The following is a 26,423-nucleotide window of genomic DNA, read 5'->3' as shown; positions in this document are numbered from 1 at the left end:
CTATCCAGGCCCTCCGGTTTTCTCCTCAGTCCAAAGGCATGTGTTATAGGCTGATCATCAAGAAAGATTACACTCTGCTGTTAATGTGTATAAAACTATTGCTGCACACAAAGGCTTAAAAACTTGACAGCCAGACTAGCATCTAGCTAATCAGGACTACACTTGTTCAATTATTAGGTCCTCAATATTAAATAAACCTTGAACATATGCAGTCTGCAGCCAGCAACAGAAATATCATGTAACATAATAATATGCAGATCAAAGTAAACAAGAAGAGTTTTATAGCTCCAAAATGTGCAATTTGAATTATTGTATCATGCATATAATCGAAAAGAAGACTATTAGATTATGAATGAACTATTATACATATTAACACCAATATGAATTCACAGTTGCATATTCACACACAACTTGCATACAACTTATGTGAATTACTAGAAATTCTTAAGTCTGTATTTTTTCTTCATCGTTGTATATCCAGTCATTCTTACCCATTCAAATTTATACAAATATGTCATGATTTCAGGTTGAGTAACATGTCCAATCTGAATTGTAAAATAAATACCATCCTACTGCATCATGATGCCAAGTCAGCTTTATTTAAAGGCATATATTGTAGCCAGTTAGCCATCAACATACATAAACTATCTTGTATATAATCAAAATTACAGTCACAAAACTATATATAAGAACGTATCCCTACTCTTAAGAATATTTCCTCTTTTCCTCTGGCAATGGCCCTGAAAAACAAAAAACAAAACAAAGAGCAGATATGTACCATTTCAAGATGCACTGATTATATATAATCATAATCATATATATATATATATATATATATATATATATATATATATATATATATATATATATATATATATATATATATATATATATATATATATATATATATGTTTTATGCATTAATGCACAAGGGGACACATCAAATATTATAGAATTTATCAATATATAATTTCTAATGAAAACTGTTCAATTGAAAAAGAATTCCAAACAGAAGCATTTTCACATGTGGTCTCAGAACATTAGACACCACTGTATTATTATAGGCAGATGACTGGAACATGTTCTCAACCATTTGTTTATATTTTGCCTGTGATGACAAAAAGCTTTCCACTTCCTCCTGCTGGTCCAACTCAAAATGGTACTCAGTAGTATGCATGGCCCCCATGTGCTTGTATACATGTCTGCATGCCATTGTCTAGCCCAGGGGTAGGCAAGGTTGGTCCTAGAGAGCCGCAGTCCTTCAGATTTCAGCTCCAGCCCTGAAAAAAAAAAACTCACCTGCCTGTAGCCTTAGTAATCCTGCAGACTTTGATTAGCTTGTTCAGGTGTGTTTGATTTGGTTTGGAGCTGAACTCTGCAGGATTGCGGCTCTCTAGGACTGAACTTGCCTACCCCTGGTCTAGCCTGTAAAGGTCTGTGTCCCACCATGGATATGCCTCCACAGACCATCACTGACCCAACCTCTGTAGGGTCCAGGTATCACCTCATGCTACCAGTAGTGACACTGACCCTAGCCAAATGTAAAACTAGTGAAAAACAGCCAGAAAAGATGAGTAGGGAAAAAAATGTCAGTGGCCTCCACCTGTAAAACCATTCCTGTTTTGGGGGTCGTCTCATTGTTGCTCATCTAGTGTACCTGTTGTTAATTTCATTAACACCAAAGCAGCTGAAACTGATTAACAACCCCCTCTGCTACTTAACTGACCAGATCAATATCCCAGGAGTTTAACTGACTTGATGCTATACTCTGATTAAAAAGTGTTCCTTTAAATTTTTGAGAAATATATTTAGTGTTTAATAAATAAATAAATACTTATTACTATTTAATAAAATAAATACTATTCCTAATATAGATTTCTAAAAAAATCAATTATACAGTTTTTAGACTTTTTTTATTTTTTTTATTTCTGAGTCACTTAAAAATAAACAAAAATCTATTCTAATATACTTCGATTTGAAAAATATCACTGGGGTTAATACTTTATTATATTAAAATTTATTTACTCTTGATTCTTGACTGTCTGTAACTTTATATGCAGTGGTGGGCTGTCAGGGCCAGCAAGGCCTTCTCTGCTGGCCTAAACAGCAGTGATCTGAATCACTGACTTGCATGTTAATATATTTTCCATGAATGTGTATTAAATTATTCCCATTAGTCTATTCTCTACATTTCATAGCTTTTCTCTTAGTTGTACTGCTTCCAGTAGTGTATATTTATGATAAGAGTATTTATCCAATCATATTTAGCTGACATCATGTGTTGCCAGGGTGAAAGAAATCTGCCTTAAGGCCTTCAGAATCAATAGTGCAGGCACCCGTAGCTTAAATAAGTGTCAATGAAATTGTTACATTAACCAATCAGATTTCGAGTTGGCGTCACTGGGGCCATCTAGCAGGCATACGATTACGTCTGATTGGATAATTGGAGTAGTCAGAGGCAGTGAACCGCACAAACTAAATAAAAAATATATATCTTAACTCACAATGGCTGACAGAGGAGAAGAAATCGATTTGGTCACAGACATCCTTACAAATGCATTTTCAAGGTGGACTTTTCAAGAAAATCCTTTTGATTCTTCAAAGCTTTTTCAAGAACCATTTATGCTTTTGGGTTTTCTTTTGCACAAAACAGTTTGCCTATATTCCAGATCCCCAGGGTGGACTGTGTTTTTTTTAGGGCCCGAGCACCAAAGGAGCAAGGCCAGAGGCCTTGCACCGTAGGTGCGGAAGCCCTATTGTTTTCGTTAGAATTTTATATATTTTAATTTTTTCTCAACCTTTCGGGGCATTTTGGACGCCTTAACATGCTCAAAAACTCTTGAAAATCAGCAGACAGGTTAGAATCTGCGGCCATTAGGACGTCACCGTGACTCGGCCCTGGGCGTGGCACACACCCGTTACAGTGCCCCCTGGAAAATCTTGCTGCATAGCTGATACACACTTGCACATATCCATGTACAACTTGGTACACACTTAGATCTGATTGAACTGAACAACTTTCACACTGCATGTCATTAAGTCTAATCCACAGGAAGTGAGTTATTTTGAGTTGTTTGCATAACGCACCCAATGGAATTTGAAATACTCCTCCTAGGGAATTGATACAACCGCCGCCAAACCCAGGCTAAAATGATCTCAAGACATTGATAATGCAAAATTGATGAGGGATTTTTGATATCTCAAACGGTTCAGCTGTGAGAAGCCCTTAAACTTATGGCGAATAAAACGAAACAGGAAGTAGCTAATAACTTCTGTGTACATTAAGTGACCTACATGAAACCTTAGGATTATGTTAAGCATTGAAAGCTGATCTTGATATGACAACTCTGAGTGTCGGTCATAGCGCCACCAACTGGCAGCAGGAAGTGTGTCACTTTTTGAAATCTCTAATATTTTCTCACTTATTTTCACCTGATTTGGTTCAAAATCAGTCAGAATAATGTCAAGACATGGCTGATGTGAAACTGTGAAGGAATTTTTGATACCTTGTATCGTGTTACTATGGTGACGATTTACATGAGAACATAATAGAAGAAAATGAATCTTCTGATATCTTACGAGTGGAAAGGCCTAATGTCCTAAAATATTTCCCATAGAGAGTGTACATGTTTATGAGAAAGTCCAGTGTGGCTGGTCCCTGGGCGTGGCACAGGGCTGTTACAGCGCCCCCTGGAACTTTGTCAGAAATATAGCTGCACAGCTCATATTCACTTGCACGTATATGCATGAGAGCCGGTATACATTTAGTTCTCATTGAGCTAAAGGATGTTCATCCACCTGTCATGGGATCTGCTTAACAGGAAGTCAGTTATTTTGGGATGTTTGAAAAAGGCACCCAGTGGAATTTGATATACTCCTCCTAGGGGATTTGTATGATTTTGACCAAACAGGGTCCAATATGATCTGAAGACATTGAGGATCTAAAGTTCATAAGGGATTTTTGATATCTCAAACTTTTCAGCCGTGAGGAGCCCTTAAACTTATGGCAAATAAAAGGAAACAGGAAGTGGCTAATAACTTCGGTGTATATTGTGTGATGTACATCAAACCTCAACTTTATGTTAACAGAAGCTTGACATAACTACTGTCAGTGTCAGTCATAGCGCCACCTACTGGCAGCAGGAAGTGTGTCACTTTTAGAAATCCACAGAAAATTCCACACAGACAGAAACAGAGTATAGTTTCAATCTCAAGGCCCTAGAATGGTAAGTCAGCAACACTACTCACTGTACCACCATGCCACCAGGATGGTTACATCTATAATAGAAAGATGCTGTATTTCCTTATTTTGATAGATTCAAAGAGCTCAGATTGTCATCTGCTGTGTTATGATCATTAATAATGAAATGGTTCCACATTGCTGTTGTTTCTTGCTGTCAACTTGCAAGCATAGTATCATCTGGTATCAGCTGTTGGAATTGGTGATGTTGAGGTTGCAAAATAACATATTGTTTAAAATTTACAGTTTACAGAAAGTAGACATCTCTAAGGACTTAATGCTTCACTTAAGCAAATAAAAAAGTAGTGACAGTACATAAGTCAAGTGTATCAGGGAAAACGAGGACACATTTTTACATTGATTTTCAGAGTATACTCACTTTCAAATTATAGAGAGACCCTTGAAATGGCAGCTGCTACTCCACACTTCTTTTTCCACGATACATAACTAAGGAAAGAAGTAATGCAAAGAATTTTAACAGGTGTCCAATTAATAGTTATTTTCTGGATATTTCTAATTTCTTCTGCAATCACTATTTTTTTTCTCAACTGTTTCTCAGTTCACATCAATTGTTCTGAATTGATCTAAATCAGTAGGGTTACATACCCATCCCAAGACTGTTGCCAACACAGGTAACTGTTAAATGTAAACAAACAAATAAACATCCATCAATTCTCAGAATATAAATTAATCTTAATCATAATCAAACATTTATTCTAACCTGGAATTATATATTTATATGGCAACTCATGACCTTTTATAATTTTATGATGTAGTTCTTTTTACAATATAGTAATTTATATCACTATCATTTTACTCAACCTGCTGTCCCTGTATAAATGTCTACTTTTAAACAACAATAATCATGCATCCATCTAAAAATTACTTTCATGTGCTGTTTCTGTTACTTCTTCAGAATCTCACCAGAATATAACTTCCTGGGGCAGAATACAACTTTGGAACCTTGGAGTGTCAGCGGTGCAACAACAACACTGTAGGTGTCACCACACAGTACACTGTCAATGTCACATGAGCTGACACCCAGTACTGGTCCGCATGTGTAGTTGGCACTATTGCCGTAAAGTTCGGCTAGGTACCCGTTGACACTGTCCGAACCTCTCCAGGACACACGCAGTGTGCTATTGACCATCCGGTAGAGCCTCACACCAGAAGGACAACAAGTGCCTTGGAATAAAAGACAAAAATCTAAATAATCAGCCAATAAATTTCAAGAACATGAGACACAATATTAATAGTAGTACAATTATTATTTCTTGTACTACATGCTTTCCAACATGAGAAGGTTAACAGAATAAGTATGAAATTTCAGAGTCAAAATACAATGTTGCTATGTTTCACCATACAAAGGATCTCTTCTAAAAGACCCAAAGTATGTTGACTTATGAGTACTAAACATTCCAATGTAAAACCATTAACATTGAGTAACAACAGCCCCTTTGCCGTTATAACAGCCTTCATTCTTCTGAGATGTTGCTCCACTAGCTGTGAGAATTTCTGCCTATTCAGTCAGTATAGCACAAGAGGTAAGGCACTGATACCTGGCAAGAAGGTCTTACATGAACTTCATGGTGGAACTTTGGGATCTTTGGGCTAGGTGTCTAAGTTCCATTGAAATGAAAGCTTAATGCTACTGCATACAGACACATTCTAGAAGTCTCTAACAACTAATACATCAATACTGCTTCGCTAGGTCACAGTCTAGAATATCATGTTGGGAGGAAATATAGCAATTTTTTTAAGCAAACAAAAACTGCTGCTTTACATATTTCAGGAAGAGGTCACAGAGACACAGGAAGAGACACAGCTGTGTGGATATCTTGGGGAAGTTCGCTACACCACCTAGGTGCCAGAACAGAGCAGAGTCTTGATTTAGACCTACCTTGTACCCCGACAAAGGTGGGACCAGTCAAGCAGTGCTAGAAAATCTGAGCCTGCTGCAGTGTGCGGAGTGATAAGAACTTTGAAGGGCAGTGGTCCATTTTTGGCATTTTAGGCAAGCATCAGTGTTTTTAATCTGTTTTGATCCATGCAGCTACCGTAAGCCAGTGAATGGAGCGCAGCAATGAGGTGGTGTGAAAGAACTTAGGAAGGTTGAAAGAGAATTGCAGTAATCCAGTCTTGAAATGACAAAAGACTGAACAAGCATCCGAGTGGCCTGTGAGGATAAAAATAGACAAATCCCTTTGATGTCATAAAGAAGATACTGCTATGTATGTGTCAAATTAGCAATGTGCAAGGAAAAGGACAGCTGATTTTTAATGGTTACCCCAAGGTTGCAAGCAGTGGCCAAAGGGGTGATCAGCGAGTTGTCAAGGGAGATTGAAAGATCCTGACCTGGAGATGAATCATCTGAGGTGAAGAGCATTTTGGTTTTGCTGGGATTGGGTTTCATCTGATGAGCTGTCATCTTTCATGATAAACATGCTAAACATGCTGAGATCAGAGTGGTATTTGAGGGACGGAAGGAGAAGATAATTTGAGTGTTATCTGCATTGCCGTGGTAAGAGAATGCGGACTTAACCACGAGTGTAAGTATAGAGAGAGAAAAGAAAAGGACCATGTATTGAGTTGTGGGACACCAGTGGAGAGTCTGCATGCAGCAGATGTCAATTTTCTCCATGTTACTTGATATGGACTGTGTTGCTTTAAAGCCAGACTGGTTGGGACCTTGGCAGTTGTTCTGTGAGAGAGAGACAAACAGTTGATTATAATCAGTGCGTTCAAGAATTTTAGAAAGAAAAGAGAGAAGTGATACTGATGATAGAAGTGATAGTTGTTGATGCCTGACGGATCCAAAGTATTCCTCAGGGAAGACGGATTCTTCAGGGAAGAAACTTATGGGAATAAAACTTGCTCTCTTGAAGGTAGTTGCTACATGACCAGATGATTTGGAGCCATTTATGACTGTAGTGAAGGACAGGAGGTCTTGCGAGATGGTCTGGTGCATTGTGGATGAGATTGGATCCAGTGGGCAGGTAGTAGAATGCTAGGGTTGAGAAATGTGACAGAGAAGGAATATATGAATCCTGGCTGTGTAATATATGGGTAGTTGGGGCAGAAAAGGTCTGGCAGATTTTCTCAAGCTTCTCATTATAAAAGAAGGTGAAGTCTTAGGCTGTCAGGACAAAGCAGATGGAGCCAGCAGTTGAATTTGGAAGCCATGTTAACACCTTGTATGACATGTTCCTCAAACCATTCCTGAACTGTTTTTTTTGTGTGGCATTGACAGGGCACAATATCCATTATCCTCCATTATTTGCTGAAGAGAACCAACTTTCCAGTTCTTCATCTCATCACCACCTACTACAACAGAGCATGTTCTGACCAGCTGTCTCTCCATATGGTATAGGAACTTAACAGTGTGACTGCAAGACCCTACAGCAGATAGTTAGAATGGCTGAAAAGATTGTCAGGTCTCTTTACCTACTTTTTTTTTTTTTTTTTTTTTTTAGAATTTTTACTTTCTATTCTAGTTACTGTAAACTATTCTTGCTCTTATTGGAGCTGGTCTACAACCTAAAGAGACTGATTATCTGATGTGTTGGATCAGGCCTGTTAGAGGCCTGGCAGTGAGCAAGATGCATGGCAAGTAAAGGGATGTAACTCACTGGAAGAAAATCCATGATAGTTGCATAAGGACTTGTGCCCCGTAATGCTTATGGCCTCCACTGAGACGTTGTAACTGGTGCCACAAGTGATGCAACCCATTAAGCAGTGTGTGTCCATGGTATGGCACTTTGCATGACCACGTGGTGATGACAGTGAGGTGATATAAGACCAGCCTCCTTTGGGTGATGACCATTTCACACTGGTCATGGACTGCGTCACCTGATCCACACTGAGAGTCTCGGGGCAGCAGGGTCCTAAAGAACAGAGGTTAATTGCAGTGCTACAACATACAGTTTACTTGAACACATCTTAGAAAATCTGTAAGATATAATCTGCTAGTAATAATCTACCAGTAATCTAATCAACCTGCAGTCTACCTTTAATCACCCAGGGATAACTGAGCAATTTGATTATCTACCAATTACCTAATTAATTTACCAATAATGTTTTTTGCATCTCAAATTCTTATACAGTACTCTACCTGTTTCCATAGGGATACTATAGCTGGGCAAACTACTCCCCACAGTGGTGGTGGCATATACGCTGACCTCATAAGTGGCTCCGCATGGTAGGTTGGTGATGCTACAAGATGCACTGGTGGACGTGCAAGTACGGTTACCGGCACTGCCAAAAGCATTCACTGTGTAGTTGGCTTGTTTGTTGGGAGCCCTCCATGATACCTGAACAACAGAGCTGCTCACCTGGGTGAGGTTCAGGATCTCAGGAGCACATGGAGCTGAGACACACACACAACGTACTCTTCAAAACTAGGATTATTCAAGTTACCATCACACAGAGAGCAACATATACTAATGCAACAGGAAGCTGTAACTAAATTGTGATTCTAAAATATATTGACAGTATACATCATCAAAACAATGTAAAATGTGATATAAAAAATATAGCATACACATCCTGCAAAAAATATTGGCCTAATTGGCAAGATTCAAATAATATTTAATTCAACAAATATTACTTTCAATTAAAATTTCAAATAAATTATTTTTAAACAAATATAATATTTGTTTTAAACATTTAACATTTTTGACAATTTTAAAATTGTCACATTTTTACTTTATTTAAGTCTTTAGTTTGGTTGTTTCCCTTGTGTCATTAACGTCCACGCCTGTTTTGAGTTTACCCCTTATTTAGTTTGTTCATAAGCACAACCACATGTCTTTTGTAATACAGCAAGTGTCATCTGTCCAATAAACAACTACATAAATATTGATTTTGAAAAATCACATAAGTAATATTCTATATTTTGAACAAAATCCTTGAATCCATGTTTTTCTATTATAGCCTGTATGGCAATGTTCACTGACATATTAAGGGGAAAAAAACAAATTAAAATTAATATAAATTAAAGTCTATATAGACTACCTGTTTCGTGCTTTTTTGGTGTGCAAGTGTCATTGCACCCACGTATCTCATTGCAGGGTCTGATTACAACACTGTACAGGCTGTTGCAAGTAAGGTCAGAAAGAACACATATGGGCACAGTATCACTACAGTGCAGTGTGTCTGATTCATCTGCCGCCACTGTCTCATACAGCTCTGCTCCACGTACTGCTGACCATGTGACCTCCAGCGTCTCAGTCGAAACAAGAGAGACATCAACATTCTGAGGACAACAGGGGACTAGATGTGCAGAGGGGACAGAGAAAAGCAGGGATTTTATCTGTGAAATGAATGTAGTTTGCAGGGTTTTTTAATGAAAGTAGAAACAAATCATCTAAAATTAAACAATGTTAAACATTTTACCCCATGGTAAAATTAACCAAAACAGAGGTCAAACAAACATTGAGTACTATCTGATTAGATCCCGAATTTGTGTCAACACTATTGTCAAGGTACCTTAGAGATGACAGCAGAAATTATTTACCTGGAATGTGTATAGATATACTCCCACTGGTAATAATGCTGAGTATAAGCTAAACACATTCAATCACAGTTCTTCACAACTCCATACTTTTAATATTACATCACATATATTTTTGGCAAGTCAACTGGGGTATTTACTTTGTTCAAATCAGAGGTCATTTAAATGAGTCACACTCACTTACATTCATGTGAAAAAGAAAGTACTCCCATATGAATTCTATGCTTTTACATATCAGGACATATCATCTGGTCATTAGCAGGTCTTAACCTAATAATAATAATAATATGAAGAGGCTATGTGTGAAAAACTAAGTACACCCTCAATGCTTCCATAGCAATTGAAAGGGTAAGTAGCAGGTAGCCAGCATGGCTAAAGTTTCCAAAGTTGCATCTGAACAAACCAGAGTACTTCTGGAACTGTCCTTTAGAAAGACAAAACCAAAGTGGAGATGTTTTCCCATAATCACAGCATCATGTTTGGTAAAAACCAGACACAGCATAATAGCACAGAAACCTCATACCAACTCATCCCAAGCACAGTAGTGGAAGGGTGGTGATTTGGTGCTTGTTTTCTGGCCCCAAGATGACACCTTGCAGTCACTGAGTCAACCAAGAACTCCTCTGTGTACCTAAGTATACTACAGTCAAATGTGAGGCCATCTGTCCGACAGCTAAAGCTTGGTTGAAATTGGGTCATGCAACAGAACAATGATCCAGGGCCTTTTACACATTATTTTGCCAACAAAGAGGCATAATTTCCTGGAGTTTGCAGTGATCCCCTGCCTTTTGGAAAAGTATTCTTTGGCCAGATGATCCTAAATTAAACTCTTTGGCCTTTATTAGTTTTAGTGCTATGTATGGAGGAATAATCATATTAATACTATAGCAACACCTCAGAACATCAGTCATAATGTTAAAACATGGCCACAATTGGGTCTTTCAGAAGGACAATGATCCAAAATGTACCTCCAAATTTATAACAAAATAAATAATTAAAATACTGTATCTATGGTTAAAGTATTGGGGTGGTCATCAAACATCCCTGACCTGAATTTCTTCATTGTAATTGTATTGTATCTCTGCATTTCATTCAAGTTCAAGCAATTAAAATGCAATGCCACCAAATACTAACAAAGCTTATATAATCTTTTGTGATCCACAGAATGTCTCGTTATAGTCTACATATAGTAAATCAATAAATATGTCACTCAGTGAAGGTTTTTAAATGACCTCTGACAAAGTAGATGCCCTGTCTACCTTCAACTGGCTAATATATATGTGTGGTATAATTAAACCTATGGAGTTGTGTGCAGCTGTAAAACATACTTGCAGTTGAGTATGATTATACATGTGTGTATCAGCGTATCAACACACCAGTGGTGTAGTTGAGAATTGGTCCTGGAGGGCTGGCACCAGCTGCATTGTAGACAAATACAGTAGTCATGTAGGTGTAGCCACAGTCACAGTGGAAGTAGCAGATGGTGTTGGTGGTGTTACATTGCTCCTCTGCTCCATCATCCCTGTTTACGTATACCATGTAGTACTCCACCCATGGAACACTGGTCCATGTCACTGAGCAGTTCCCTACAGAAGGCTCATTTACCTCCACTGAGTCTGGAGGGCAGGGGACTGTACAAAACACAGGAGGGAAGTTACTGTATGTTTTGTGGTGTTTTCTTTTGTCTGTGTATGTGTATGGAGATGTTATTTTAGAGTTTAAACAATTAATAGCTCAGAAGATTTGTCTTAAATTGTTTTCAATTGTTGCTAAAAAGGATAAACCAAAACCAAGAGAAAAGAACACTTGAAAAATTAGAACATAAATGACAAATTAAATTAGTACTACATGGAATGAGCATGGAAGGAGCATCAGTGTATCTCTTCACCCTAATTAAAAAACGAAACAAAACTGTAGGTTCATATTTAATAATGTAGCGAAATGAACTAGGAATAAGAACAACACAGAAATGTGCACATATACACCGATCAGACATAACATTATGAGCAGTGAGAGGTCAAGTAAATAACACTGATTATCTCCTCATGGCACCTGTTAGTGGGAGGGATATATTAGTCAGCAAGTGAACATTTTGTCCTCAAAGTTGTTGTGTTAGAAGCAGGAAAAATGGGTAAGCATAAGGATTTGAGGCAGTTTGACAAGGGCCAAATTGTGATGGCTAGATGACTGGATCAGAGCATCTCCAAAACTATAGCTCTTGTTGGGTGTTCCCAGACTACAGTGGTCAGTATCTATCAAAAGTGGTCCAAGGAAGGAACAGTGGTGAACCGGTGACAGGGTCATGGGTGGCCAAGGCTCAATGATGCAAAAGCTGGCCAGTGTGATCTGATCCAATAGACAAGCTACTGTTTCTCAAATTGCTAAAGAAGTGAATGCTGGTTCTGATAGAAAGGTGTCAGAATACACAGTGCATCACAGTTTGTTGTGTATGGGGCTGCAATCAGGGTGCCCATGCTGACCCCTGTGCACCACTGAAAGCACCAATAATGGTCACATGAGCATGAGCTCTGGACCATGGACCAATGGAAGAAGGTGGCCTGGTCTGATGAATCACGTTTTCTTTTACATCACGTGGATGACCTATTGTACATCGCTTACCTGGGGAACACATGGCACCAGGATGCACTATGGGAAGAAGGCAAGCCAGCGGAGGCAGTGTCATGCTTTGGACATTGTTCTGCTGGGAAACCTTGTGTCCTGCCATCCATGTGGATGTTACTTTGCCACATACCACCTACCTAAGCATTGTTGAGGACCATAGACACCCTTTCATGGAGACACTGTTTCCTGATGGCTGTGGCCTCTCAAAAATGGTTCAGGAATGGTTTGGTGAGCACACCAATGAGTTTGAGGTGTTGACTTGGCCTTCAAATTCCCCAGATCTCAATCCAATCGAGCATCTGTGGGATGTGCTGGACAGACAAGTCTGGTCCGTGGAGGCCACAACTAGCAACTTAGAGCACTTAAAGGATTTGTTGCTAAAATCTTGGTGCCATATACCTCAGCACACCTTCAGGGATCTAGTGGAGTCCATGCCTCGATGAGTCAGGGCTATTTTGGCAGCAAAAGGAGGACCAACACAATATTAGGCGGGTGGTCATAATGATATGGCTGATCAGTGTGTGTGTGTGTGTGTGTGTGTGTGTGTGTGTGTGTGTGTGTGTGTGTGTGTATATATAAGGCCTGCTTGCAAATGTATTTATTTGGGTCCACAGTGAACCATCCAAATGTACCACTGTCAAGTCCAAGACAATTCCAAGACCAGGACTAGTCAGAGATCTAGAATGACCTTTAAGAGGGTTAAGGCCAGGTCAAGATCTAATGCAAATAAAAGTAGATGTTTTTTGCTATACACTGAAGACATTTGATTTTGAGATAAAAAAAAAAGATGCATGAGATATCACAAGCTCAGTTTTCATATTCAAAAACATACATACAACGTAGGACATAGCACCTTTGTTGCTAGTATTAGAACTGTTTTTCTGGAAGTAAATAACACCTAATATTTGGGTGCATATTCCTTGCTTGCACTGACTGCATCAAACTGATGACCACATTACTTGTACCACTTGTTCTTTCACTTTTTTGTTTTGGGGAGTTCTACCTTCAGTCTCAACTTCAGTTGCTAAAATTGGTAATCAACTGGTGACTGCCAACACAACAAAAGACTTCATCAGGGAAAAAAGGCGGAAGAGTCAGTGTGTTTTGGATCTTTGTCTTGCTGCATGTTGAAGGTCCCCCCAATAATATTGGGTGCATTTCCCTGTAAATTGGTAAAAAGCATCATCCATTTCTTCATCAATAAAGATTAGCGAGTCCAATTCAGAAGCAGCCATACAAGCCCAAGATGATGTTTGACTAAAGAGCTTGTATGTTTTGGATCCTTTCTTTTTCCACACTTTCCATAATTTTGATAGTGGTTAATCTTGTTTTCAGAACTGGGGATCTTTGCAAATTCCAATCTGTCCATCCGATTCTTTCTGCTGAACAATGGGTCATGATACCTTCAACCCTGACCTGTGGAAGTTGGTTGGTGATGTCACTGACTATTGTTTTTTCTTTTTTTCTTCATAATTTCTTACAATGTTTCTGTCATTGACTGCTGATGTTCCTTCAGTTCAGCGGTTTCTTTCTTTTTCAATACATTCCAAATTGCTGTATTGGCTATGTCCAATACTTGTGCAAAGGCTCTGATCGTTAGAATGAAAATGGCTCTCTTTTCTCCCATGCACAGCTTTTCAGTCTTCATGTTGGTTTATTCTTTTTAACAAATAGTTCAGTTGTAATAATCCTCTAGACACAGTGGAATTAGGATCCATATGCAGGGTTAATAATCCTCTCAGTGAACAAATCCAAATCGACAGTCAAGGAACAAAACAGGCAAAAGATCAGTAACCAGAGAAATCAACAAACTAGCAACCAAAATCGAGAACCACAATCCGAGAAATCAGAGAACCAAACAAAAGGTAGAGAGGTCATATACTTACATATACATACATCAATAACACAAGAGAATATAAGGCTTGGTAAGTCGCTAAGGAACAATACTTTGAGTATAGTATAGCGTGCACACTATGTATTGTCCTGTAAATCCCGGACGCGATCTAGACCAGGAAGCGCTAGAACTCAGACGAGGGTTCTCTCAGGCAAGGTTTAGAGAGGGTGTTACATAATTCTTCACAGGCAGAACTAGGGCATAACAGTTACTGTATATGTTCACTTGAAAAATATATTACTTAAAAATATGTGGGATCAAATGAAAGGTGCCATGTTCCAAGTTGTTTTATACATCTAAATAAATTTCAGGAAATCTTAGGAAATCTGGAAAAAGGTAAAATATATCATCTCTTATTCCTCTTTTGATCTCAAACCCAATTGATAGACTTAACTGATTGACTTAATAGTATAGCAAAAAGAAATTCATTGGTTTTGATGTTCCAAAAGCTTTGCAAGTGACTGCTTTTCCACTTTCTAAGATGTAATTTTTTGCATTAAAGGTATTACTTCTTGTCACTTGTGCTTGTAAAAAAAAAAAAAAAAAGAAAAGAAAATTTTTTGTTACAAACTCTAAGTTAAGCCCACGACCATATTTAGTGAGACCAATGCCCAAGTCCATGACAAGTTCAAGCACAAATGTCAATATGTTTGAGAAAAGTCAATAAAGATAATGTCAAAGGGCCAGTCTTGAGTCTTACAGCCTAATGGACAAGTGTCCTAATGGACACACAGAATTGTGAATCTGTGAGGCTAATGTGTTTAATGTGTAAACAAATATTAATCCAATTGTACTGAATATGCATGTGTCTAGGTTGCTGTGTTTACACAGTCAGTGTGTAGTGTGTGTAGTGCATACAGGTTAGTAGGTCCTGTGGCTGGGATGGGCTGCTGGGGCCAGCTTGGTTCTCAGCCATAACGGTGAGTGTGTGGTTCTCACTACAGCCTATAGGGCTAATGATGCAGAACGGGTCTCCCATTGAGGTACAGTTCTGCCCCACGGAACTCAGGGCAAAGTAGACACTTGCACCACGCACAGCCTCCCAATATACAGCTAGTCCCATGATTCTCTCCAGGGTCAATGAAACCTGCACACCAGCAGGAACAGGGGGACCTGGACAGATAGAATGTGCATTAGTCACCTACTAATATAGAGCTTGGGAATTAGCAGTATTCTTCTGTCTGGTGTTATAATGAGCTATATGATGTTGGAAAAATCATCAATCATTAAAAGGTCATTAATCAACAGCATTTTTAATTTTAGACATTTATATTACATAGATCATGTACAAGTGTTTTGTATCTGAGTACAAATGTGGAAGAAAATGTAACTGCATTCTATCACACATTTTTCAATAATAATGATACTACTAATAATAATATGGATAGGATGGCCTGCTGGGACCAGCCTGGTTCTTAGCCATGACTGTGAGTATGTGGTACTCACTGCTTCCTATAGGGCTGATAATGCAGCCTAGATTTCCCCTGGAAGTACAATTCTGCTCCATAGAGCTTATTTTAACTTATTTTAACTACATGGAGAATTGCACCATGCATAGTATGTAGTGGCAATATACTTTACTTGGAATACTGTGGACAAGGTGGAAAAATGCCCTGGCCAGGGTTTCATTTCATTGCAGAGTATAAACAGATCAGATTAAAACTGACTTGATCCAATGTATATGAATGTGTGCTTGTGTACCAGGTACTTACGGGTGATCTGACAGATGGTGATGTCATCTCCAGGGATGCTATTTAGGTCCCAGGCTGTGGCCTTGATGCAGTAAGTGACCCCTGGATCTAAATTGTTGAATGTCATGTTGGTCTGGGAAGTGTTAACCTGGAGCCAGGTGTCTGATTCCTCCGTGCTGATATATAGTGTGTATTGAACTGCATGTTTGACAGGATCCCAGCTCACGACAATACTGTCCTGGGTGGGAGACATAGAGTGCAGTGCTGGGGCTACAACCACTAGAAAGACAGAAAGAAAGACGTCATTCTGATGTCCTGTAATATGGCCAGGATGTCCTTTCGTTCTTATCTTTATTTGTTCTAGGAGTCCTGCCCAAACCTTTTTCTTAAGACCTATCCTTTGACTGGTCATTTACGTTCTCAATTATTTACTCACTTCACTCTACTTATCTACTTGATTTATACAATGCAACTTGTGCAGCTTATTTTTTAACCAGGACACAATCCCTTCTCATTTTGTTTTTCTAATACATGGATGATTTCCTAAAACCAACATATGGGTTTGAAGAATACAAACCTTTATATCAGTTAAAAAATTCTTTGAAAATAAGATTTCATAGTAAAAAAATCTTAATAATTGCACAATGGATTCAGAAATGTTTAAGCAGAATATTATCTTACACTAGTAGGGATAGTATACTCTCTTTTGTACTTGTTTACAAAATTGATCCTCCTCATCTTACTTAGACATATTGTTTGGGAGATAAGGTAACCCACTTCTCAGTGTCTTGACTTTTATACAAAGCCACAAAGCAAGACAATAATGATTCATTTCTATAGTCTAACATTTCTATAGTCATTTTATTTGCAGTCAGACAAGTGTGATTGTACTCTTTCCATTTAGTACAGGAGAACATGGGAAAATGTTTTATCAGTGACCTCTTGGCAAAGGTCTTTATGTAGAAGTATTATTTTACAGTCTGTGTGACGCCATGTAGGAAGTGTTAGTTTCAGCAATCATTGTCTCTTTCTGTTCAGTTTTTTAAAAAGCAGTATCAGGTATTCATTTTTGAAAACTGGTCTTTTCCATGTATCCAGATGGTTTTTTATTGCATACATACATGAAACATGTTTATGAAAACAAATCTGATCATAATATATTACTGGAGACAATTGTGGTATTAACTTGTTTCCAAAAGCTTCATTTGAACTTAACCATAAGTTCCATGTCTTTACCAGAACACTAATGTGCTTGTCTATCTTTTTAAACAGCAACTTACATAATACTTAAATAATAAATGCTTATATAGTAATTGCCAGTATCACAAACCACAAGAATAATCCAATGTCTGATATGGTTATATGGAAAATGTATAACATTCAAAAATATAGTACATCATTTAATGTCCCCTGTGGAAAGGAAACAAACATTGTAAAACTGAACGCATGATTCACCTACCTGTCCTGGCTTTGACTGGATAAGAGGGCTGGCTATGGCCACCACTGTTCCTTGACATGACAGTAAGTGTATAATCTGTGTAGGCACTCAAGTTGAATATGGTACCCGGGGAGCCATACACCACACTCTCTGAAAAGAACCCATCATTGTTCTCTGCCCTCAGGATGTATGCAGTAGCACCGGACACCTCGCCAAATTCCACTGTGATACTGTTGCTGTGGTTGGAATAGGCCTGCACAATGGAAGGAACCTCAGGTGCTGACAGAATTCATAGGAAGAAAGACACATCAGATTTGTGAGAAGATTTACAATGGGCAACTCTGGGCTACCATGAGGCTAAGAATAAACAGAAAACTGACAACAGCCGCAAAAAACAAAAAGACAAGGCAACAAAAATTGTCCTGGAAAATGAAAATTGTATGTGAGAAATGAAAATTTATTTATTTGAAAAAAAAAATGAATGGTGCATTTGGACCTGAACAGTAGGGGAGGGCAGGGCACAAACTTTTTGTGTAAAGGTACTTAGGATTATTATTTTTTACATATGTCTCGAACAAATATGTGGTCTTGTTTTATGAATAAAACATATACTCTTTTCATTATTAACCATCACTCCTGCCACCTCATTTTTGTGTGTGAGATAAATCTATTGAGTGTCACATGACAGCAATGGATAGCTCCTAGCCACACCTCGTACTGACTTGGACCTCATTATGTAATGTCCAGCCATTGACCGAACAGCAACAGGTACACCCTTGTCTGTTTTTCATTGCCTGTTTCTCATGCTGCAGTAAATAAAAGAAGAAGAAAAAACCAATAATAGCACAGTTTCTTTTAATAGCGGCGCAGGTCCTAACACAGCATTCCAACATGCTCCCTATACATAGAGCTGAAAATGTCTGTGTGTAATCTTACTTATGCCATGCTAAAATAATATTCCCTTAATACCTTTTACCTGTGTGCAATTTTTTACACACAGTTTTAGCATAGCAACCCGTAAAGCCAGGAAGTTTCGGCATAATAGTGAAACTACTAATTAAAGTCTGTTAGGTGCCCAGTGGTGTGTCGTAACCCGCTCTCCTCTCCATTATCTTTAAAAAGTGCATTTGAAAAGTCACCTGTTGTCTCCTCGGTCTCTGCGCTGCTGAGAACGTTCACGGAGCTATCCATAGCCTCCACACGCATCGTGTACACCGTATTCGGGGAGAGTGAGTTCACGGAGCCCATAACCGTGCTGCCGCTGAACTGCGTGAACACGGGCTGTTCACGCGAATTTTTCGGTGTAGCGGTCAGTTTGTAGGAGTTTGCATCAGACTGTCTGCTCCAGCGCACTGAAATACTTTTAGAAGTGACAGTGAAGACGGACACGGTTATATCTGAGAAAGAAAGAAAGAAAGAAAGAAAGAAAGGTTAAGCGTTCACTGATCACTGCTAAATTACATTACAGTAAAATATCGAGAAGAGATCACGGAAAGAATGCGTTTTAAATGTAAAATACAACATCCACAACATTTACTTACCGTTTTGACCAGCACAGATCTGAAAAGCACAGGAAATCACAACAGTGAAAAATATATACTTCAAAATAAGGTGAACAATACAAAAACAAAATAGGGGAGAGTGGGGTAAAGTGTCACACTCACTCGAAGCAATATTTAAAAATTTGACTTCACTATGGCTGAAAGACCTCTGGAATATCTGGAGGTTTGTATGAGATTTATGTTGTAGAAAGATCTCAGAGCTTTGTCTGTATCACATGCTTGCCGATGTTGCTTGCTCCCATTTCCTGCATTTACATACATTTAGGGACTATGGTAATACAAAATCCAGTAAATAATTAAGTTGGGGTTTAGATTAGAAAAAGCAAAAAACTGTGTGTTACATCACTATTGTGTAATATCAGGTGCAGATAGACAGCAACAACATTAATATGGAATTATATGAAAGTGTTGATCATTACTTTAATAATTGTACAAATGCCTAAAGTAATCCTTACTTCTGTAATCCAAAAGGATGGGAAATTGATAACACAATAGATACACTACTTACTTGATACACAGGATGCAAGATTATCACACAATCTCACAAACATAAAAAAAATTAACTTTAATATAAACAACATTTTTCATTGTCCTCCATCTGTCCATTCAATCCCATCTCTCCATGTATCCTAACTCTCCACCTCATCTGTCCTCTGATATGAAAACCACTGAGTTATGATCATACTGAGTCTAACATTAAACTAGTATCCAGAGTCTGCTTGTCATACATTGCTGACAGAAAATGTGCCGTTTAAAGTGAACTCATTTTTATGATACTCAGAATGTTCTAATCTCCATTAAATATTTAGCTAACAGTCTGAAGTTGCCTAGCAACAACAGTGTATGTTAACGTTAGCTCAGTCAACATGAGCCTAACATCAACAGGTGTAGACAGAAAATTTGATTAACCTGACCTGAGCTAATTTACTGAATCAACCAACTCACATCTCCTTTCTTTCTTTTCATCCATGACGACATTAAAGTCATCTGTTGCTGCTTATGGCGTTTCGTACTTAAATCGTACTATTTGCCTCTAAGCAAATATTAACTAGTCTGTATGTTAGCAAGCTCAGCCTACTAATGTTCATGATGTAAACCCACAACTGCACAGCAAGATCTGAAACCACAGTAATCAGTCTCATCAGTGACACCCTCAACCCTACTACACATACACTTAATCAATAATGAGTCACATGTCACTTTGTTCATTTACTGTATGCAACACACTGTTAGTATGTACTGTAACTGTCTATATTTACACCACATAGACTGCCTAATTTGTACTGACCAATTACAGTAATGCACTGACACTGTATATACACTATATTGCCAAAAGTATTCTCTCACCCATCCAACTAATCAGAATCAGGTGTTCCAATCACTTCCATGGCCACAGGTGTATAAAATCAAGCACCTAGGCATGCAGACTGTTTTTACAAACATTTGTGAAAGAATGGGTCGCTCTCAGGAGCTCAGTGAATTCCAGCGTGGAACTGTGATAGGATGCCACCTGTGCAACAAATCCAGTCGTGAAATTTCCTCGCTCCTAAATATTCCACAGTCAACTGTCAGCTGTATTATAAGAACGTGGAAATGTTTGGGAACGACAGCAACTCAGCCACGAAGTGGTAGGCCACGTAAACTGACGGAGCGGGGTCAGCGGATGCTGAGGCGCATAGTGCGAAGAGGTCGCCAACGTTCTGCAGAGTCAATCGCTACAGACCTCCAAACTTCATGTGGCCTTCAGATTAGCTCAAGAACAGTGCGCAGAGAGCAGTGGAGACGCGTTCTCTGGAGTGACGAATCGCGCTTCTCCATCTGGCAATCTGATGGACGAGTCTGGGTTTGGTGGTTGCCAGGAGAACGGTACTTGTCTGACTGCATTGTGCCAAGTGTACAGTTTGGTGGAGGATTATGGTGTGGGGTTGTTTTTCAGGAGCTGGGCTTGGCCCCTTAGTTCCAGTGAAAGGAACTCTGAATGCTTCAGCATACCAAGACATTTTGGACAATTCCATGCTCCCAACTTTGTGGGAACAGTTTGGAGCTGGCCCCTTCCTCTTCCAACATGACTGTGCACCAGTGCACAAAGCAAGGTCCATAAAGACATGGATGACAGAGTCTGGTGTGGATGAACTTGACTGGCCTGCACAGAGTCCTGACCTCAACCCAATAGAACACCTTTGGGATGAATTAGAGTGGAGACTGAGAGCCAGGCCTTCTCATCCAACATCAGTGTGTGACCTCACAAATGCGCTTCTGGAAGAATGGTCAAAAATTCCCATAAACACACTCCTAAACCTTGTGGACAGCCTTCCCAGAAGAGTTGAAGCTGTTATAGCTGCAAAGGGTGGACCGACGTCATATTGAACCCTATGGATTAGGAATGGGATGTCACTTAAGTTCATATGCGAGTCAAGGCAGGTGAGCGAATACTTTTGGCAATATAGTGTATCATTTATCTCAGGGTTTGTTTTGTGTGTGTGTGTGTGTGTGTGTGTGTGTGTAAGAATTACTCACACTTTTTTCTAAATTCATCCTAGTTACAGTCTTGGACCATGTGTGTTATTGGTGCTTATATGTCGATGCATAAGTGTGGGTATAACCTACAAAATGTTGCAGAAAACTCGCAGAAATCACACAATTCACCTAATGTGGTGATGTAAATGTAAAAGGTAAAAACAAAACACACACTGATTTGGCATGACATTTAAATCACTGACAAGTGAAGTGAATAGCACTGATTACTGATCTTGTTAAAAGGTAAGGATCTAAGGGACTTTCATTTTCATTCATTTCAAGTGCCAAATTGTGACTTATAAATAGCAGGTCTTGTGGGGTATTCCTGGGATGCAGTGGTTAGTACCTACCGAAAGTGGTTCAAGGATGGACAACCAGTAAATTAGGAACAGGGTCACTGGTACGTGGGGCTAGCCCACCTAGTCCTATGCCACAGAAGAACTACTTAGGCACAAACTGCTTAATTGTAAAGTTAATAGTAGCTATGACAGAAAGGTGTTAGGACACACAATGCATTACAGCTTGCTGTGTATGAGGCTGCATTGCTGTATTGGTCAGTCTGCATTGCTGACTGGTCAGACTTCCAATGCTGACCCTTGACTACCACCAAAAGTGTTTACATTGGGCATGTGAGCATCAGAATCGGACCAAGAAAGCAATGGAGGACGGTGGCCTGATCTGATGAATGACATAACTTTTACATCATTTGGATGGCATTCATATGAATGTTATTTTGATGTGTACCACCTACCTAAATATTGTTGAAGACCAAGTAAACCCCTTGGTGGGTTTAAACAAGCCTACAATCTACAGAGGCCCCACCTCGCAAATTTCATGATCATAGAATCTGCTACATCACAGCACACCTTCAGAGGTCTTGTGGAGTCCATTTCCTGATGGATCAGAGCAATTCTGGCATCACTAGGGGGGCCTACACAGTATTAGGCAGGTGGTTATAGCTGATCGGTAGGTACATATGGATTTATCTATACCTGTACATACACATATTCAAGTTTAATTTGGGATGAAACTGCTGTTTGTGTATGCATCTTCCTCATTGTTTGTTAATGCACTGTGCTATACTATGTGTTCCATGTTGATATTTGTTTATTGTAGGATGTCCCTGTTGGCTGTGATGGTTCCTGAATGCCTCTGTTCCAAACCCAGGAATTATTTTATATAGAAACAAATTTTAAGAAAAACCATGTGATAAGTTTGCCTAATTGGATGGAGCAATAACTTGTACACATGTGGTGATGACTCAATGACTTGGTAAAATTCTCCAAGGGCCAAAGGGAGACATCTAAGACAGAACTTCACAACCACTGTAATCTTTGTAAAGGGAGTAGAGGTGATGCTTCAGGGCCAAAAACATCAAAAGGAGAAATGAGAAATAAGAAATTACAGATTCCCTCAAAACAAAGTCATTTCCCAGTGGCGTAAATATCATAGAGTATGCGTGAATATCATGTGTAGAATACTAAATGAATTACCTTTAATTAATTTTTCATCTCTGAGCAAAGGTGTATGTGACTGTGATCAGTTACAAATTGCTTGCAAATTATAATTCACATTCACATTCCTCAGTGCTGGAGGTATCACACTGATAATTTTCCTGGTTGGTTAAATTTTTTTACATCAGAAAACCCTGCACGTTCATTTGGCTTGAGGGGCCCTCCTCCATCCAATTTCCTTTAAGTTCCTTTAAGTCAGCTAAAAGACTTGCCAGGCATGTTGGGCCCTGTTCTTTGCAAGATTTCAGTTCATCATTTCCAAACACTGGCACAATAACACAGAGACTGTTTCTCTCTCCTCTTTCCAGTCCCTCACTGAGACAATTAACACTAATTGTGCATTTTTGTCAGTAGGTGGGTTTTTATATGGATGAAACTTGTGGTGGATTGATTACCAACCAGAAAAAAAACCTGGCTAATTGTGTACAGCAAGGCTCTCCCTTCTAATCTCCCTAAACCAACAATCACATCTCTACACATCAGACAAGCATAATCTTAACCTGGTGGGAGGATGTCATACATGTAAACAGCTGAGAAATGTATATAAGGTATATTCTAAACAAGCCATTATAATGTCATTGGTATTTTGGACATATACTATTATATCTTTTAGTTGCTTTGTCAAGATTTCAGTAGCACTGATTGTGTAATTTTATCTTGATTGCTGACAGAACTTTGCAATTCTCCAAAAAGTTTTTTGGGTTTTCTCCCCACCACTATATCTATTACTCAACAATGAATAGGACATTCCAAGGACATCCAAATATGCATGAGGTCAGTTGCATTGAAGATTTATCGATATTTATAAGTGGTAACTGAGATCAAGAAGAGGCCCGTTAAATTTGGCACATTTTCAAGAAGATTGATTTATGTGAGATGGCATGTAGGTGTGCAAGGTTTTATAAATTTTTGTGCACACTCCATTTCCTGTTTTATGTGCACATACACACCTTCACAATGGAATCCATGCAATTTTTGTATTAATAATGAAGCCTATGATCTGATCCCATTTGTTATTTTATTATTTATAAATATTTACAATGACATGCACTCGTATGTGTATACCTTCAAGTGCATACCCTTAATTTAACTACCAGCTTAACACTGTGCTGAAATACAAAATAATGTGTTGTTGTTGTCCTTTGGTTTTTCTGTTTGGGTCCACCGAAATACAATATAATATAACTATAAAAATACTATATGGCCAAATGTGGATACATCATCACACCCATATGTGGACCTTCCCTAAACTTTTGCCCAAGTAGTGTATGTGTCTGAAACTTAAGTCTTTCATTTTGAATGAGATGTATTTGTAATGAATCACACTTAAGAAAACAGTAAAAAATGTAACATTGCCTGCTGTCCTCTACTAATAACAATAAAATGCTAACTTTTTGATAAATCTATGCTAGGTGTGATTGTAACACACAAACCTTTGTTTTTAAGAGCTGGACTAGGTGAGTGGTGATTATTAATTCAACACTGTACGGTATGTATGTCAAGTTCACAGCTAATATTTCATATAATATCAGGCTCACAGTTCCTCTTTCACATAGTTTTGATATGCACAATTAACAGCAAAGTAATTTTGAGCAACACTCAGAATTTATTCATCCAGTTCAAAAGGAGTAGATTAAAGCATACTGCAAGCACACTGCAAACAAATGGGTCTTGGTCTTGTTTAGAAACATCTACTACAAAATTTAACATTTCAGCTTTGCTCCCTAAATGCGCATTTACTGATAAATTATATGATCTCCTCTCTTACCTTCGATGTAAACATGATCATTAAGATTATTGTTAGCAAATCTTCGGATCCCATATCTCTGGTTCATGAGCCACTGTATCTTGGGGCACACTGATGCTTAATGGTCCCACTCGTTGTGAGGTAGACTGTTTCTCGTTTCCTTTTTCTTTGTCCAAAAGATACTTTATTGTTGCGGTTCTAACGACATTGTGTTCTCTCTCCCTCTGGCACTGAGGGAAATGTACACTGAGCTCCATTCATTCAGCTGTAGACACAGGTGCACCAGGGCCTATGTCTCAAATCTCATTAAATACTAAATACTATGCAAAATAGTAGCCTTTCTAGAAATCTGTCTATGTGTTGGTTTAGTAGATTAGTACATCTTGTCCCAAACTAACACTTTTGGTTTTACCTAGATTGTGGAAAAAATTTGGATTTAGGATACTTAGGATTCAAAGCATTCTTTTATTTTTTATTATTATTATTTTTTTACATGTCTGGTAGAAATATGTGGTATTGTTTTATAAATAAAACATATAGGTATTTTCTCATTATTTACCTGGAAAGAAGAGAAGTGAAATGTTAGAACATGCACCACAGGTGGAGCACATTTCAACATGAACACATCTTAAAATCCACATTAACAATTTAATCACATTCAATTAAAAAAATGCAAGGTGATATAACGTCAGTAAAAATTTATTAACATAAAAATAAATGATCAGAACATAAAGCAATAGTGGTTTGTTTATTGGTTTATTTTCTTCCTTACTGCTTGAATTATCTGTCTGTAATCTATGAATTAGGTTAGGTGTACATGATCCTTTCACTAATCTAGCCAAGGGGGTCACAGTCCAGTGACTTCTTTGCCGGTCCCAAGCCCAGATAAATAGAGAGGGTTGTGTCAGGAAGGGCATCCGGTGTAAAACATCGCCAAATTTAATTACGCGAATCGTCAGTACTCTGAATTTCATACCGGATCAGTCGAGGCCCGAGTTAACAAAAATTGCCATCGGCGCCGTTGACCTACAGGGCGCCGGTGGAAATTGGGCTACTGTTGGTCAGGTAAGAGTGTAGGACTGAGAATAGGAACTCTGAATGTTGCTACTATGACAGGGAAAGGTAGAGAGCTGGCTGATATGATGGAGAGAAGGAAGGTGGATATACTGTGTGTACAGGAGTCCAGGTGGAAGGGTAGCAAGGCTCGAAGTATAGGAGCAGGATTCAAGCTGTTTTATTATGGTGTGGATAGTAAGAGAAATGGGGTAAGTGTGGTCCTGAAGGAGGAGTTTGTGAGGAATGTTCTGGAGGTGAAGAGAGTGTCAGACAGGGTGATGAGTCTGAAGTTAGAGATTAAAGGGGTGATGTTGAATGTTGTTAGTGGTTATGCCCCACAGGTAGGTTGTGAGTTAGAGGAGAAAGAGAGATTCTGGAGTGAATTAAATGAGGCGACAGAGAGTATTCCCACGGGTGAGAGAGTGGTGATAGGAGCAGATTTTAATGGACATGTTGGTCAGGGGAACACAGGTGATGAGGAGGTCATGGGCAAGTTTGGAGTTAAGGAAAGGTACCTTGAAGGGCAGATGGTAGTGGACTTTGCTAAGAGGATGGACATGGCTGTGGTTAACACTTATTTTCAGAAGAGGGAGGAGCATAGAGTGACTTACAAGAGTGGAGGTAGGAGCA

At 38.7% G+C, this 26,423-nt stretch overlaps 1 protein-coding gene across 1 annotated transcript; it reads right to left on the bottom strand.

Annotated features, from left to right (window-relative positions):
* Positions 1 to 638: 638 nt before the first annotated feature.
* Positions 639 to 24,878, bottom strand: fndc7a (fibronectin type III domain containing 7a). The gene is made up of 14 exons (XM_058418024.1): positions 24,759 to 24,878; positions 18,939 to 18,957; positions 18,537 to 18,794; positions 17,419 to 17,676; positions 15,981 to 16,238; positions 15,127 to 15,381; positions 11,129 to 11,383; positions 9,254 to 9,511; positions 8,352 to 8,606; positions 7,870 to 8,124; positions 5,165 to 5,425; positions 4,847 to 4,876; positions 4,620 to 4,687; positions 639 to 740 (listed from the first exon to the last, which is right to left on the bottom strand). Exons 1-13 carry the CDS (start codon positions 24,810 to 24,812, stop codon positions 4,656 to 4,658), a joined length of 2,448 nt encoding a protein of 815 aa, XP_058274007.1. The 5' UTR covers positions 24,813 to 24,878; the 3' UTR covers positions 639 to 740; positions 4,620 to 4,655.
* Between the last annotated feature and the right edge of the window lie 1,545 nt (positions 24,879 to 26,423).

The sequence above is a fragment of the Hemibagrus wyckioides genome, linkage group LG20 (genome assembly GCF_019097595.1).
Source record: "Hemibagrus wyckioides isolate EC202008001 linkage group LG20, SWU_Hwy_1.0, whole genome shotgun sequence".
In the NCBI taxonomy this organism is placed as follows: Eukaryota; Metazoa; Chordata; class Actinopteri; order Siluriformes; family Bagridae; genus Hemibagrus; species Hemibagrus wyckioides.
The sequence above is the reverse complement of the archived record's forward strand: the minus strand, read 5'-3'. Positions and strand labels throughout refer to the sequence as shown.